General features: G+C 53.7%; 1 protein-coding gene across 5 annotated transcripts in view; it reads left to right on the forward strand.

Annotated features, from left to right (window-relative positions):
• Positions 1-16,294, forward strand: part of TBC1D14 (TBC1 domain family member 14) — a 106,843-nt gene that overhangs the window by 76,510 nt on the left and 14,039 nt on the right. For 3 of the 5 annotated variants that reach the window (XM_042985015.1, XM_042985016.1, XM_042985020.1), the window contains 8 exons: positions 653-735; positions 1,894-2,011; positions 3,968-4,074; positions 7,365-7,445; positions 8,372-8,466; positions 11,249-11,320; positions 12,034-12,162; positions 15,782-15,891. In XM_042985015.1, coding sequence (XP_042840949.1) covers positions 653-735; positions 1,894-2,011; positions 3,968-4,074; positions 7,365-7,445; positions 8,372-8,466; positions 11,249-11,320; positions 12,034-12,162; positions 15,782-15,891 — 795 coding nt within the window. The remainder of the gene's footprint in view (positions 1-652; positions 736-1,893; positions 2,012-3,967; positions 4,075-7,364; positions 7,446-8,371; positions 8,467-11,248; positions 11,321-12,033; positions 12,163-15,781; positions 15,892-16,294) is intronic. The other 2 variants (XM_042985018.1, XM_042985019.1) reach the window with 2 other exon arrangements.

The raw sequence follows: 16,294 nt of genomic DNA on the forward strand, positions 1-16,294 counted from the left end.
CACCGTGCCCTCCTGCAGCAGGGCGGTGGCTCATTCCGAATGTGCCCCAACACGGGGTGCACCAGCCAGACCTTGCCGCCTCCCACTTGTCAAGGGCCAGCAGATTCTCCCGCACTTTCCTGAAGGAGCCTGCGTTTTAGTGTTTTTACCCAGGATTCGAAGTTGCACACCCCATGCAGGTGCTCAGAACTGTGGTGCACATTTGTGTGTAAGAAACCAAACAGATGAGCCAGTAGCGGATACGAACAGACCTTGTGCCCCTGAGAAACTGGCCCAGGAACGTGTTCGTACACGTGCCACCCTTCCGGAGGGCCCCTGGTTCACAGTGACCGTGACGGTTACTAGTGCGTTGTCAGCTCACAGTTGCTTTGGAGACTGGGGTGAAAAATTCCAAAAGGTGAAGTGTTTATTGGGACCGTGGGCAATTGTTCTTTTCTTTCTAGTGATCTTTGTACTTCAGGTTGTTCACAGTGAGCTTGTGTTAGCGTCTAAAAGTATGTTTAGTTTACGAAATTGTTGTGTCTTTGTAACAAATGTAGTTTTTTGGTCTTTGAATTTGTCATTTTTTTTAGCAAGTAATTCTGAAAGCTTTGTTTTTCAACGACTTTTGTTTGCTATTTAAAATGGTGAAAACTGTTTATTTTCTGTCAAGAAATCTCCCAGCGAAGCCAGCTGAAGAAGCCCAGAAACACAGGCAGCAGTATGAAGAAATGGTGGTTCAGGCCAAAAAACGAGGTAACGGGATTCTTGCGTGTCGGTTGTGTAAGACAGCACAAGACTTTGCGTCTTTCTGGAGATTTTTGTACCTCCTGGAGCCCTACATCCTGAACCTTGGGAAATGTCTTAATGTTTTGAAGTTTATAATGTTCCATCAAAAGTGTATGTTTCTACTAACCGTCCGTTCCCGGTAGCTTTATTCAAGGTAATAGAATTTACCCAAGGAAAGAGACCGTGCAGGGTGAAAGTGGTTTGGAGAAAGCTTCAGCCACTGGTGATGCGCAGACTTCCTCTCCTCCCTGGGCTCTCTTTTCCTTATTTACAAGAAGATGTGATTGGATTTGATAAAATCCCTTGCAAGACTTAAAATCCCTAAGAGTCCAGCATGTTTGAAAAGTATACGTAATCAACAAAATGTGGCCCATCCATACAGTGGAATATTAATTCAGCCGTAAGAAGGAAGGGCATTCTGAGGCGTGCTACCACAGGAACGAACCTGGAGGGCGTTACACTCAGCGAAAGAGGCTACTCACTGAAGGACACACAGATGGAAGTAGAAACGTGGGGGCCGGGGGAGGAGGGCACGGGAGTCCGTGTCTAACGGGTGTGGCGTTTCATTGTGGGAAGGCGGGAAAGTTCTGGAGACGGACGATGGCGATGGCTGCGTAACAGCGTGAACGTACTCAATGCCACTGATCCTACGTGCAAAATGGTTAAGATGTAAATCTTGTTTTGGGTGTTTTACCACCATAAAAAAACACAAGAAAGTATGTGTCGGTTAAGATGCAGGGTATTTCTCAGGGGGGCTGCTTACACACCAGGAGGGGGGCGAGGCTGGGGCTTCTGTTGGGAAGGGCATCGGGCAGGGGCCACGGGCGTCTGGTGGTCCGGTAATGTTCCCGTTTTTGACCAGGCGGTGGATTTCACGGGTTTCTTTCTTTGATGGGTGAACTGTGTTCTCACGTGAGTACCGCCTCCGTACGTGTGCTCTGCCTGAAAAGCTTCCCAAGAGATGGGTGACACCTGAGCTCTTGAAACTCCGTGAGCCTGAAACGGGTCTAGAGAGAGAGGCCTGTGGTGGCTTCGCAGCGTGACCCCGAGGGAAGTCACGCAGCGCGAACAGGGTGGGTGTCAGTTAACAGGTGCTCTGTTCTTGCTTCCGGTCGCGGTCGGCAGAGCTGAAGGAGGCCCAGCGGAGGAGGAGGCAGCTGGAGGAGAGGTGCCGCCTGGAGGAGAGCATCGGGAACGCCGTCCTCACCTGGAACAACGAGGTTTTGCCTAACTGGGAGACAATGTAAGCCGCGGCGGTGGTCGGGCTGCTAGGCCACCAGGCGCTTCTCTCTGTCACCTGTAGCTGGCGGTGCTGTTCACTGTAGCTCCCGTCACAGCCCTCGGCGAATTTACCTAATATGTTTGCGTGGCCTGGAGTCTCCCTCCCCGCCTCGGCCGCGTCCTGTCGATCCTTGCCTGGACCCCGTGACAGCCCCCACCTAACCCCCAGTTTGTCCTGTGCTCAGTAGCCAGAGGGATCTTCTAAAGCCCAGGTCTGTGTCCCTCCCTGTAGAGAGTGTCCGTGACTTCCTGCTACTCCGCGAACAGTGTGAATTCCTCTGTGAGATGGCCCGCTGCTTTATCCGTAGGCTCACCTTCCAGCTCTCCTTCCTTGATGAGCCCTTTTCTTAGGGAGCCGCAGGGCCTTTGCATGTTCCATGTCCTTTGCCTAGAGTGCTCTTGCCCTGTAACTCCTCATCCAACTACGTCTTCATTCTTTAAAGCTGAGACTTCCCTGGGGAAAACTTCCCTGCCCAGGTGATTGTAGAAGACCCCTGGGTCTGCTGCATCCGTGTGCTCACGTGTCGATAGTCCTCTTTCTGAAGATGGGGACCGGGTCTTCTCTGACGACACCCCCCACTGGCCAGTACCCAGCAGAGTCTGGCGGCTGCAGTCATCTTAACAGCAGAGGGGCAGCTGTAGATCTTTTCTTCCTGCGTGTTCAGAACGGAAACGGGACAGCAGTCCCAGGGCCACGCACAGAGGCCGGTGCCTCCTTTCGGGCCTCAGCCCGTTAGCCGGGATGCCGGGGAGCTTGGATGCGAATTTCCCTTCAGCTCTTGTCCCTTCCCACTGAACCGTGTGGCGGGATGTTGGGGACTGACTTGCTTCTGGCACTTCCCCGGGTGTTACTCGCTCTCATCACGGGGTCAGATGGCCGTTGAGCATGTCTACTAGGTAAACAAGCTGTTCCCAGAGCCTGCTTTTCTGGGCTGGACCCAGTAACAAGGCTTGAGGTGCTCAGAGCCCTGGGGCTGCAGAACCGCCCCTCCCCGTCCGCGCCGCGCTGTCCGATGCTTGACGTGATCTAGATGCGTGCGTTATATATATGACAGCTGCCATTCAGTTCGCCGGGGGGGCTCCAGGCACTGTGCCGGGTACCTCTGTGCTCCGTCCCCCTTAATCTTCAGTACGGCCCCTGGAGGGGAGGGTTTCACCATCCAGGTGTTAGCGGGGACGTTACGGGGTCAGAGAGGGGCGATCTGCTCTGGGCTCCGCGGGCGTGGGTGGAGCGGGATGCAGACCCGGTTCCTGCAGCACCAGCCGGCGCTGCATTGAGAGGCGCCTGGGGAGTCTTTGGCACTTTACGTTTGTCCGGTGTGTTGGCAGAGCGTGTCCGTCGCGGCCAGCGGACCTCAGCGCCTTTGTGCGGTTCCGAACGTTCTGGGTTAGCAGAGTCTCCGTGGCCGGTGGAGTTTGGCAGCTCATTACCCGGGTGGCCGGTGCGCAGCAGTGCGGTGGCCGGCCACGGGGTTCTCGGGGTCCCCTCCCCTGCGGCTCTGCGGCCGTGCCTCCCGGCACCCCCACACCGTGCCCAGCCGTCGGCAGTTCCTGCAGCCGGCCAGGCTCTTTCTTGCCGCTGTGCCTTCCACTCAGAAAGCCCTTCCCAGCCTCTGTTTGCTTCACCTGCTACTGGTCACTCGGGGTTCAGCTCCAGAATAGCACCCAGGTCCCCTGAGCTGCAGCGCCCTTCCTGCTCATGCGGGGGCCGTGGCACACCCGTCACAGCCATTGCCCAGCGGAAGCCAGTTGTTGATCTCCTGGCCTCTGGAACCCTGGGCTGCAGGCTCCCTGAGGGCAGGGGCTGTACCACGTGACTGTGCATCCCCCGCTCTCGTGGTCTGGGGCTAGGCACACGGGCAGACAGATTTCTTCATTGAGAACAAACTCCTAATTTCATGCTTCCATTTTTGTCCAGGTGGTGCTCTAGAAAAGTTCGAGATTTATGGTGGCAGGGAATCCCTCCCAGTGTGAGAGGCAAAGTCTGGAGCTTAGCCATTGGCAACGAGTTAAACATCACCCATGGTGAGTAGCTTGCGTGGTCCCAGGCTTGGAGAATCCATTTGTCATACCCCCGCCAGCCTCCACCCCCAGCCTTCTGGCTTCTCCTGTCCCCTTTGGCCTGTTAGGAAGAAAGGCAGCCGTGAAGCCGTGTCTTGTGAGAGGCCTGGGGACCGTCCTCCGGGAGGCCGGGGTCACTCCTAGCTGCTTCAGTTACCTGGTAGTTCAGAGCAAACAACTGCCTTCTTCCCGATACCGGTCCTCCTCCCTGGACAGACAGGGTGTCAGAGCATCGGCGGGCTGGGGCATGTCAGAGTCCTGTGGACAGCACGTCTTGATGGGCACATGACAGGGTTTCTATGGAGGCATCCTGTTTGGGGGATTGTTGGTTTTTTGCAGCATTTTGTTCCAGGCACCTTAGAGGGACGGCTGCTGTGCGCAGGGGCCCCTGAGGCACCGGTAGCTTGTGCCAGAGGAGACCTCGAGATGCGTACTCCCCTCTCTCAGGGCTGTTTGTCTCGCTGGATGCCCTGTGTGGTGCACTGGCCCTTGTCCTCCGTCAGCGGCGCCCAGTGGGCTCCCTTCCGCTCTGAGCCCATCGCCCAGTGAGACTGTGCGCGCAGCGGGCCATGGACGCCAGGAGCTCAGAGACTTGAGATTACGTGCTTGATCGATGGTGGTCTCTACTTCTTCCCTTTCTCCTGGCTGCGATCTCAGCTGCTGAGACCGGAGCTGCTTCCTCGTCGTCTTTGTATTGGTGCCCAGGAAGTGCCTGTGCAATTGACGGTGGCGGTTTTTACCCTGTTGAAGACATTGGAGTTGAAAACAGATTAATTTGGATCTTCTCTGTGTAGCTAGGGCTCGTGTTATTTATTTATTGCCTTTATTTATTTATTTTTTTTTAATATTGCAAGACTTTCATCTTCTCTCCATGATCGTGGCCTTGGCCAGGCAGTGGATGGTTACTGGTTTCTGTATATAGTGATGTCCTCAAGGCTCCCTTTTTGGCCAACCCATACCAACCAAAACTCTACTTTCTTCATGTGAGAAGATGATGTGTAACATTTAACTTGTAGCAACTGATTTGTTAAAAGCTTCCCCGGAGGTAGAGGTGTGGACAAACTGCTGAGTGATTATCCGGGTCCTTATTCTTGAAAATTTTCTCAACTCTTTCAACGGCCGATTGTGGTACAGGGTACTGTGTGTGTCTGGTTTTCGTTGATGCCTGGGTAGATTTTATTTGAATTAGAGTCTTCCGTGGACCATATCAGAACAGATTAGGCTACACAGCTAATTAATCAGTTACATACCTTGAAAGTTTATCTAAATGTTGCTATTGGCTCATTTTACTTAAATCGCATCTTTCTTTTTTTTTTTTTTTTTTTAATTTTTTTTTCAACGTTTTTAATTTATTTTTGGGACAGAGAGAGACAGAGCATGAACGGGGGAGGGGCAGAGAGAGAGGGAGACACAGAATCTGAAACAGGCTCCAGGCTCCGAGCCATCAGCCCAGAGCCTGACGCGGGGCTTGAACTCACGGACCGCGAGATCGTGACCTGGCTGAAGTCGGACGCTTAACCGACTGCGCCACCCAGGCGCCCCTAAATCGCATCTTTCTTGAGGAGCTGCCTAGGGTCCGTGGCCTCCGCCAGAGCTGGTGCTCAGGAAGCTGGGGTCCCGCCTGTCATGCTCTCCACTCTGTCACCTGTGCCCAGCCCAGCGCTCTGCACACGACAGGTGCATTGAATGAACGAATGCCAACTATTGGGCTCTACCTGGTCTTCGTTTTACTGAATATTTAAGCCAGTGTAAGAACACAGATGGTCGTGAATTCCAGTTGTCCAGGCCGGACATCACATTAGACTCTTTGCTTGCACGTCTTACAGAGCATTGACGGCCATCCTGTGCCCCAGACGCTCATGTGTGGCGGAGGCTGTCCCCTGCCTGACTCTGAAGCCCGCGTTCCCAAGTTGGGAAGGCCTGGAGTTTTGCTCTTAAAGGTTGTGGTTGTGAGACTGGACACTTAACTGGAAGTCAGTGTGATACTAGTTATTAGGGAAGTAATCCGCTGTTAGGAAGTCAGGCTTGAGCTCTGAAATTGGATTTGGGAAGAAGGTGTGTTTTCTGTCTCCCTCGTCCCCGTAGACACAGGAGTAAAGCCACGGAGATCATATTTTTTAAAACCCTGACCCTTTGACCCATCCTCCCGTGAGTCTGCTGGCGTCTGTGCTTTAACTGTCACATACCTCATTTGGGAAGGGGCTCCCTGTGCTCAGGGGCCACGCGGCCGTTCTCTTCTGTCTTCTGCTACCGTGACCGAAGCTGGGTCCCCCTCCTGGAAAGTGAGAGCAGGCCGAGGCTCCCTACACTCTCCTGTCTAATGATGATAGGGTGAAGTTACATTTCACAGTCATACCCTTTTCTGCCCCGGCCCCCTAGCATGCTGGCTCTCAGATCTTTGACGGGGCTGGAGAAAGGTCATTAATCAAGATCTCACCTGTTGGAGCATCATACTGGTAACTACAACTCTCGGCTTATATTTTAATAAAACAGCATGTGCCGTCTGGAAGGCAGAGGTGGTGGTCTGCCTTATTTTCTGCAGGTAACGGTGGGGAAAATAAGGTCACAGAAGTTCTCTGGGTAGCTGCAGGTAAAGTCTTAGTGATCCGTTGGTGCCCATCCGTGATCCGGACGTGGATGGCCGGGCAGCACCGGGACCGGGCGATTTGGAGCCTGCCTTGTGGGGACTCATCCTGGTGGTGCCCCGCCAGCAAGAACCTATAGGTTTTGAAGCTTCTGCCCGTTTTGCTTGCCCCCCCCCCCCCCCCCGCTTCAGGCAGCAAGATTAGGAAGGCTGGGCCGTGGAGGGTAGCGGTTTCATCTTGTCCTTGTCTGGAACCAGATGGGTTTCCGCTGGTCTCTACCCCCCTCCATCGGTCAGATACCCATTGACTGTATTATTGATCTGTGTCTGTCCCGGCGCCGTTTGCTCTGGACGCATAATGAGCGAAAGACCTTTGTGGTCTCGCCCCCGAGGAGCTCACCCTGCTAGAGGCACTAGACCCACAAACAAGTCCGACACGAAAGCATTGTATGGGTGGGTTGTGTAATTTAAGTAGACGCCACGCACAGTGGTCTATCGTGTGTTCTTTCTTAGTACCTGGTGGTGTCGTTGGCCGCGTTGGGGGGACTTGTGTACGTGGCTGAATGGGTGTGCACTCTGTGGTTGAACAGGCAGCAGTGTCCTCTCTGGTTCCCGTGAGGAGACATACTCCCATGTGCATGTGACACTTACCCGGAGGCTTCTCTTCCAGAGCTCTTTGACATCTGTCTTGCCCGAGCCAAGGAGAGGTGGCGGTCCTTCAGCACAGGAGGCTCCGAAGCGGAGAACGAAGGTATATGTGGCTCTGAGTCCCGCGGGCCACCTTGGTCAATTACGTGTGTCCTTATTTGTTACATAACCAACAGAGTTTACTTAACAGGCATGGTGGTTGGTGCAAATTTACAAAAAAACTTCACAGGAAAAGGGATTTTTTTTAGAGCAAACAAGTTGAAGAAACAACGTTTAGGAGAAAGCATTTACCAGTTCCTGCGGGGTGTTTGTGTCCAGACGTTCAAGAGGGCCGGTCCTAACCGGGGGGTTTCCTTGATTCACTGTTCACGTGATTTCTGGCAGGCTGGCCCCTAGGGCTGGGCCAGGGTTGCCTCATGCAGGATTATGGGAACTACCCCAGGGAGATGGGGCACTGCACGTTTGCCACACGAGCTTCTGGAATTTCCGTGATGCACAGGAATGATGACTTCGGTTGGTTAACTAGTACCTTGTCGTGGTTTTTTGCGTACTATGAGTGTTGGAGTTCAGAAAATACGAAACTAGTCATCCGTAAACATTTCTTAGAAACGGAACACGAGAATGTGCCCCGCGGTAACTGCCGCACAGGCTGAGTTCCCACCAGCGATGCTGGAGACCATGTAAACGTGTGTTGTTGTTTCCCGGGCCTGGAGCCATTGGTGTATCGTCCTTCGTTTGTCCCTCCCACTTGTTGACGTAAGGTAACACCAAGTCAGGTTTTGATTTCAGACCCTGGAAGATACCTAATGATGACCTAGCATCAGATGGGGCTGTGAGACGTTGCTCTTCAGTAAGAAACTCCACAAACTGTTGGAAGCCCAGAGTGGAGTCTGTTGGCTCACGCTGCATTTCGGCCCCTGTCCCTGTGCAGAGCAGCTCCCCTGTTTGATCCCTGTAAAGCTTCAGAGCCTTCTGATTCTCGCACTTGCTTGCCCCTGACAGGTGTCGTGACTCTTGATCTTTTGATAGATGCCGGTTTTTCAGCAGCGGACAGAGAAGCCAGTTTGGAGCTTATTAAACTGGACATTTCTAGAACGTTTCCGAATCTTTGCATTTTCCAGCAAGTAAGTGGTGGTAATTTGTTGCTTTAAGTATGTTTCATCTAAACGTCATAGACGCCAAACCGTACATGTTTGTAATCAAGTTTGAAAATACTAGGGGATTTTAGGGGGAGTGGGGGGAGGGCAGTGTCACGTCAATACGTTTCGACTTCACCAATAAGGGGAACTGGTTCTTTCCAACAGACATTTAGCATGGCCACGTCCCTGCTTTTAAAGGCCGTTCTGGCCTCCTTTGGAAATGTATTTATGGAGGCCTCGGTAGGTGTGGCACGGGAAGGGCCCCGTGTGCTGTTCTGTCCGACAGCTTCCCCTGGTGCTGCTTCGGTTCTGGGGCCGCACACAGCACCACTCAGGACGTGATCCGGTGTGGTCGAGCCTGGGGTGTGGGGCGGGGCAGGGCGGCTGCAGAGGTCCTTGGCAGCCGCGGGTGGCAGTGAGGGTGGGCTTCTGAGCAGATGGCCCAGGACAGTGTGACACCACTGGGTATAGAAGCCAGCCACGGGAGCCAGGATGCAGTATTCTCTTGGATGGCAGGAAAGAGACCAGTGGGGCTTTCCCGTGGGCTTCTGAATTTGCAAAGACGGGACGCAGGGCTGCCAGCAGTGGATTCTGGAACAGAAGGCCTCTTCTTCTGACAGCATTTACCTGGGGGGCTTGTTGGACCCTCCCGTATCCAGTCTGTTACGGCTTTTGCCAGTTCTGCTTCTGAAATACCCTCGAATCTGTCCTGTGTTCCCGCCACCCTTACTTGGTGCAGATGCCCATCCTTCGTGGGTCGCTGCACCAGCTTCCACACGTGTCCCCGGCCTCCTCCATGCACTCACCTTGGGGCCTGCCGAGCCACCTGGGAATCCCCGATCCCCTTCTGTCAGGTCCATTTCTAGGATCGTGCCATGCACACGCTAGGGATCCAGAACACATGGTTCACCGGCCACCTGGAGTGAGCCCGGCATGCAGGTGTAGACATTAGAGACCCACGGGCTTTGCAGAAACCTGGGTGTGTCCCAGCACGGGGGAGCTGCAGCCAGGGCGTGGGGGAGGTGTCGGGAACCGGGTCACCGAGGAGGGGCTCTCAGGCTGTGCTTGGGGTAGGGACCAGAGAATGGGCAAGACATTCCGGGCAGAAGGAGGAGTAGAAGGGAAGCATCGGAGAGCGGATGGTGCAGGGGATCTCCGCTTCCCCCGGGAGAGAACCTCGCTGGAGGATCGAACAGAGAGCATGGAGTTCGGTGCTGCGGCCCCTGCTTACCGCCTCCTGGCTGCTGTGGCCGATGCACGAGCCCACACCCTGGAGGAAGGGGAGTGTCAGGGCAGTGCTGAGACGCACTTGCAGCGTAGCTGAGAAGGGCGGTGGGCGCGCCGGGACGGGGCCCGGGAGGTGCTGGCGCCTTGCCGACGCGGACGGCCGGCGTTCCCAGGGCCGGTGACCCACAGTGATCTCCCAGAGTCTTTCTCGGGGACTCAGCCTTCTCAACAGATCCGCTGGGCGATTATCATGGTGCAGGGAGACGTGTCCCGAAGAAGACGAGCTTTAGGGATCTCTCTCGGATGGGGTCGGGGCAGATGGCAGAGAAGTTGGCCTTTTTCTTTCCTCCGGGTTCCTCTGGGTGTGTCCTCAGTCTGTGGTTCCCTCAGCTCCGAAACTTATAACACGTGATATTACAAAAGCAAAGGGCAGTGGGAGGGGGAGAGTGTGGGGAGATGGCCAAAGCACGGGCTTCTAAAATCAGGAGCTCTTATCTTTGTCAGAGAAAGGACACGTAGCATTCGGCAGGGCAGGGAGTCCTTTAAGTGAGAACCAATTTACCTTTAAGGAAAGTTCGTTGTGGCACTCTGGTGTTTCTCGGGTGGTGACCGTCCACACCCGTGTTCAGGGGGGCATTTGGTGCCACCACGGGAGCTCCCTGCCCGCCCCCCTTCTCTCGTTTACCCTCCTGCCGTGGGCATTCCTCCCTTCGTTCCCCTGTGATTTGGCAGTGTCTCTTTCACCTGACGTTTTCTGTGTGCCGGAATGTGATGGTCGAGGCCACGGCGTTCTTTCTGAGTCACATGCAGTCGCCTGTAGAGTGACTTCCTCGTCACACGCGCCGTGTACGCTTTTTAGTCCTCGAGTTAACTGAGGCCGCATGGTGGCTGCGGGCAGGGAGAGCGGGATGCGGGCCGGGCCGGTGCCTTCACGGCATCTTCGGACACACGGACTCCGGCAGACGCGGCTCTGTGCTGGCTTCTGTGCTCACCTAGAGGACCGGAAGCCCCAGCACACGTCTGGGAGGGATGGCCGAACCGGGAGGGTGTCTGGGATACCACGGTCGCTCGCGGGCCTGGACTCTTGGAGGGTAGTTCTTAACGCTGCCGTGCTGAGACGCGCGAAAGAATCTGGGGAGGGGAGGCAGGGAGGCCGGTCGGGACGGCGGGTGGCGCTCACTCCCGAAGAGCCCTGGGGCGGGGAGCGGGCGTGCCCGCTGAACTGGGCAGGGGAGGTAGTTACCCAGCGGGAGCCCGCGAAGGGTGGTTTCCCCGGGAGGCGTTCGCGCCCGAGCTGCCCGCTTTCTTCCGAGCAGCTTTGCGGGTTGAGTCTGCGGCCTCCCTCGTCGGCCGCGGGTCGGCCGTGCGCTTGTTGAGTGGCGCTGTGCGTGGAGAGCTGCTAGCCCCGTGCCTGGCCGCTGCTTGGTCGTCTGTGAACGGCCGGCGTGACCGGCGGCAGGAGAAGCAGCGCTGTCACACGCCGTCGTGAGCACTAACCAGACTTACGCACGTGTTGTTCTTGGTGTGTCGATCCTTCCAGGGCGGTCCGTACCATGACACGCTGCACAGTATTTTGGGCGCTTACACTTGTTATCGACCGGATGTGGGTTATGTAAGTGAACCGTTTCAATACCTTATCCCGTTCTCCTCTACAAAGAAAGTCAGAATGCTGCCCAGCCCACCTTGGCCGCCAACGTCCGGTTGCGTGCCTTCAGGTTTTCTTTCGGTCGTGGTCGAGGGGGTTGGAGAGCCTCGTGGTAAATGGAGTCGCCTCCGTTTCCTTGTAAAGGGATCCGGCCGACACGGCCGCTCTGTGGCATTCATCACATTTTAATTGGGTTTGATGTTCATTTTGGGCACGTGATTTTTTTTTTTTCTAGCACTACATTAAAAAGATCCCAAGCAGTAACCATTTAAAAGCCATTGCTGCCGTTTTTGTGGCTTAGCAAGCGTGTGTGCGCATGGTCTTAGATTTAACACACCAAGTTAGATGCATGTTCCCACGGCACTGGGACGCTACATTCGGGAGGACGGTACTTCAGATGCCAGATGTGTAGCGGGGGGAGGTCCGTTTATCGTCCTCATGGGGACGGAGGCGGGGACTGAAGGGGCGTGGGCCAGGCGGCTGATGTGACAGAGCCGTCCGAGGAGGGACGACAGGTCAGGGTCCAGGAGGCTCTCGGTTCAGCTTCGGGTGGGGGTGGGGGGTGGCTGTGTGGGTCTTTCTGGCACGAGGGCGGGTGTTGACGGTTCCTCTTTCGGATGAAACAGCAGGTCAGACTGTGGGGCTACCGTGAGTTTAACCCCCTTCTCTGCTTCCCTCAGGTCCAGGGCATGTCCTTTATAGCGGCAGTGTTGATCTTGAACCTAGATACTGCAGATGCCTTCATTGCTTTTTCTAACCTTTTGAATAAACCCTGTCAAATGGCGTTCTTCCGAGTGGACCATGGCCTTGTGAGTATCTTCAGCGTATACGCCCTGGGTACCCTGTCCTCACACAACCCGCGTTGCTAACCATTGCGTCAGAGGGGAAGGGAATGTGTTTTCCAGACGCACGGTTAATAGTCGTGTGCATGTATTTCTTGTTGGTATGGGTTTCCGAATACATTCTTTCAGAAGTATTTCTGAAAGTACATTCTTTAAACAAGGGAGGCGGGGTGGCTCCTGCCCGCATGTGTGCACTTTGTGGCACAGCAGAAGGCCGGGCGCGGGCTCCGCGTTGGGGTCTGTCAAACAGAACGTCGCACCATTCACCTCCGTTGCCGTCCACTGTCACACCGGGGCCCTGCTTCGTGCAGCGCGCTCACCACGGAGAGGAGACGTGGTGAAGACCAGCTCCTTGATTCGACACAGGCCACACTGTGTAGACATTGCTGTAGGCACAGAATAGGTGGAAGGAGCTGACAGGAGTCGCCCTCACCTGCTCCTGGGGGTGGGTCCTCTGCGTGGCGCAGATGAACCAAGGCTCGGAAACGAAAGGACCCATCGGGTCACGCAGCTGGTGAGTGGAAGGGGCATGAGCTCAACCCGTTCTGCTTCCTAAGCCCGTGGGCTTTCTACGGCCTGGAAGAAGAGTCGCCCATTCAACGAGCCCGTTGGCCTTTTAATGGGCGCTGCCTGGATTGGCTGATAATTTGCTGATGATCGTCACCAGTACTTCTAGACCAAAACGATCTGATAGTTTAGATCAGCTGGAGAATATTTCTTCCTTAATGTCCTAAGGACTCTGAGGATTTCTTGCTCAGGCAGCACGTACGTTTAAAAAAAGAAGTATTTCAAAACTGCTGCACGAATGGCGGCCCGTAGGACGTTGACGACTCCTTGTGGAGGGCAGTTCGGTCCTGAGCGTCAGTAGTGGTAGGTGGCATGGGTGTCTAATTCTGCTTGTGAGAACCATTCAAAGAAAGCCCCGTTCCGAGAAAGTCACAAGCACGGACAAAGCATTACACACAGGGATGGTTTCACGTAATTATTTATAGCTGTGATAATTTAAAATTATCATGAAAATGGAAACAGTTTAAAAGGGAGTTTAGGGGGAGACAGAAGGTTACTTAAAATCTGGCAGTAGAAACAACAGGTGTTGGCCAGGATGTGGAGAAAAAGGGCACTCTCTTACACCATTGTGGGAACGCAAACTGGCGTAGCCACTGTGGAAACAGGTTAGAGGTTCCTCAGAAAATGAAAAACAGAATTACCGTATGATCCGGCAGTTGGACTACTAGGTATATGACCACGGAAGATGAAAACGCTAACTTGAAAGGATACACGCACCCCCGTGTTTATAGCGGTGTTGTTTATGGTAGCCAAACTGTGGGAGCAGCCCAAGTGTCCGTCGACAGATGAACGGGTAAAGAAAACGAGGCGTGCGCAGTGGAATATCACTCAGCCGTAGAAAATGAAACCTTGCTACTTGCAAAGACACGGATGGAACGTGAGAGTACGATGCTCAGTGAAACAAGTCAGAGGAAGAGAAGGACCGTGTGATTTCACTTGTGTGTGGAATTCGAGAAGCAAAACAAATGAACAAAGGGAAAAAGACCAAGAAGCAGACTCTCCACTGTAGAGAACAAAGTGGTGGTCACTAGTGGGGCGGGGCGTGGGGAGATGGGCGGAGAAGAGGTTCTGGGGGTGAAGAGTGAGCTTAGCACCGAGTAACGTGCAGCATCGTGGAATCACTCACTGCATGTACGTCTGAAACTAATCCAGCACAGCGTGTTCATGTACCGGAATTAAAATAAATGAATGAAAAGTAACAAAATCTGGCAGCACACCAGTGCGGTACTGATGTTTGCAAAAAAGATTGTACCGTGGAAGAGTTATTGAAGATAAAAAGCTAGTTTTCTTCAAAAGTATCTGAAATAGAACACGGGCCGTAACAGCTACCATATTTAACAATAGAAGGAAACGAACCACAACATTGATAGTATTTATGGATGGTCCTCTTTTGTTTCCGTACTTCTTAAGATTTTTGTACAGACTTTCACCGTCAGGAAAAAGCTTTATATGCATAATAAAATGATTTATATTTAAATGTTTCCTAATTTTGAAGATAAGACCCCAGGTTTCTGTTTAGAAACCTGTAATAAAAACCGTACTTCAGAATTTTAATTTAGGGGGGCAACTGGGTGACTCAGTCATTCAGGCATCTGACTCTTGATCTCCAGTCAGATCATGATCTCAAGGTTTGTGGGGTCAAGACCCGTGTCGGGCTCTGTGCTGGTTGTAGAGCCTGCTTGGGGTTCTCTCTCTCCCTCTTTCTCTGCCCCTCTGCTCACATGTGCTCTCTTTTTCTCTCTCTCAAAATAAAAAACTTAAAAGAATTCTTTTAAGAAAACATTTTTTTAGCTTAGGGGCTCCTGGGTGGCTCAGTCAGTTAAGCATTTGACTCTTGATTTCAGCTCAGGTCATGATCTCATGGTTCGTGTGTTCAAGCCCCGTCTTGGGCTCTATGCTGAGTGTAGAGCCTGCTTGGGATTCTCCCTCCCTCCCTCCCTCTTTTTCTCTTTTTCTCTTTTTCTCTCTCTTTCTCTCTCTCCCTCCCTCCCTCCCTCCCACACACACACACCTATACACTCTTTCTTAATATAAATAAACTTAAGAATTTCAGCTTATATTTTTAAGGAAAGATTATGGAATCATAGTGTTGAATGGGGTCTCCCAAAAGTAGCCCTGTGGACCTTGGGGCCAGATAGCTGTGGGGGGGTGGGGGGCTTCCTGTGCCTCAGGGGAGACAGGCAGCATCGCTGCCAGTAGCACCTCTCGCTACTGTGACATCAAAAATGTCCTCAGACATCGTCAGATGTCCCCCTGGGAGGCTGGGTCCTCCCCCGCCCCCGTTGGGGCCCACTGGTTTATAGTGCATCCTTCCCTTGGGTCTCAGAGTGCCATCGCCCTCATGCATCCTGCAGGTAAACGGGACAGAACTGGGCCACCAGGCTCTGGTGGGTAGGGTTTCTCATCCAGCTCTAGCTGTTCGTTCTGTTCCTGTGCTGCTCCCCTGCTCGGTGCACTTTGTTTTCGTTCCAACCCGCTAGGGGCCGGGAGGCACATGCCAGTGGGGTACAGGCCGTGGCTGCCTCCCGCTGCGTGACAAGGGCAGCGTTTCTAAGCCAAGTGGCGTTGCCTGTGCCACATGTTAGTCTCCTGTCCCCTCTGGATGCGCTGGGGTTGTGAGTGAGGGACGCACGCTGCCTCCGGTTCTTTCAGACGGTTAATCGGTCCTGCTTCTTAGAGAAGAACAGTGAGCCCACAAAGACCCCACCTTCGCAGCACAGTTCAAGGCCAGCCTTGCCGCACACCGATGGCAAGTTAGTGACCGCTCTGGGCTTCCGTTCTCTTATCTGTAAGTTGAGGAGATGCTACAGTGTAGCCAGTGATGCCCCTGTGACGACTAGAGAAGGCGCTGATGTAGAAATTGCCCGAGCCCGGCGAGGAGTTCCCCGGCAAGACGGGTTAGCAACTGCGCGAGAAGACCATTGTATCCTGAAAGCGTTAAGAATGTTGACTTTCTTCTGTAGATTGCAAACCTGTGCTGATAATCGGTTAATTGGTACATTTCACATTATTTCCCCAGATGTTGACCTATTTTGCTGCATTTGAGGTATTCTTTGAAGAAAATTTGCCGAAATTATTTGCTCATTTCAAGAAAAACAACTTAACTCCAGACATCTACCTAATTGATTGGTAAGACTGAATTTCCTATGTGTTTTCTCACCTTATTACTACCTATGACTCTGACTGTCCTCCTTTATTCCCTCAAGGGGAGAAATGGTTTCCTGGACCTATTTGCTTTCAGAGCGCCATGTGTCCATTCATCAAGCGAGATGTCACTAAGCCCCAGGTCTGTGCTTGGCTCTCTGCTGGGACCTAGTGACGAGTGGGGCGCGAGACACAGTGCTCTCCCGTCAGGAGCCCTGTCCGGAGGGAAGGCGTGTGTTCATGGGTGGCTGTGCCGCGTGTGGTGCGTGCTGTCTGTTAGGAGGGCGAGATGGACAGAGCCCCGGACCCAGGCTTGGGGGGTCACAGCGCACAGAGGTGTCCCACGAGTTGGAGCCCAGGCACGATGTGGGCACGCGGTGGTCCAGAA

This window comes from Panthera tigris, chromosome B1, assembly GCF_018350195.1.
Source record: "Panthera tigris isolate Pti1 chromosome B1, P.tigris_Pti1_mat1.1, whole genome shotgun sequence".
Classification (NCBI taxonomy): Eukaryota; Metazoa; Chordata; class Mammalia; order Carnivora; family Felidae; genus Panthera; species Panthera tigris.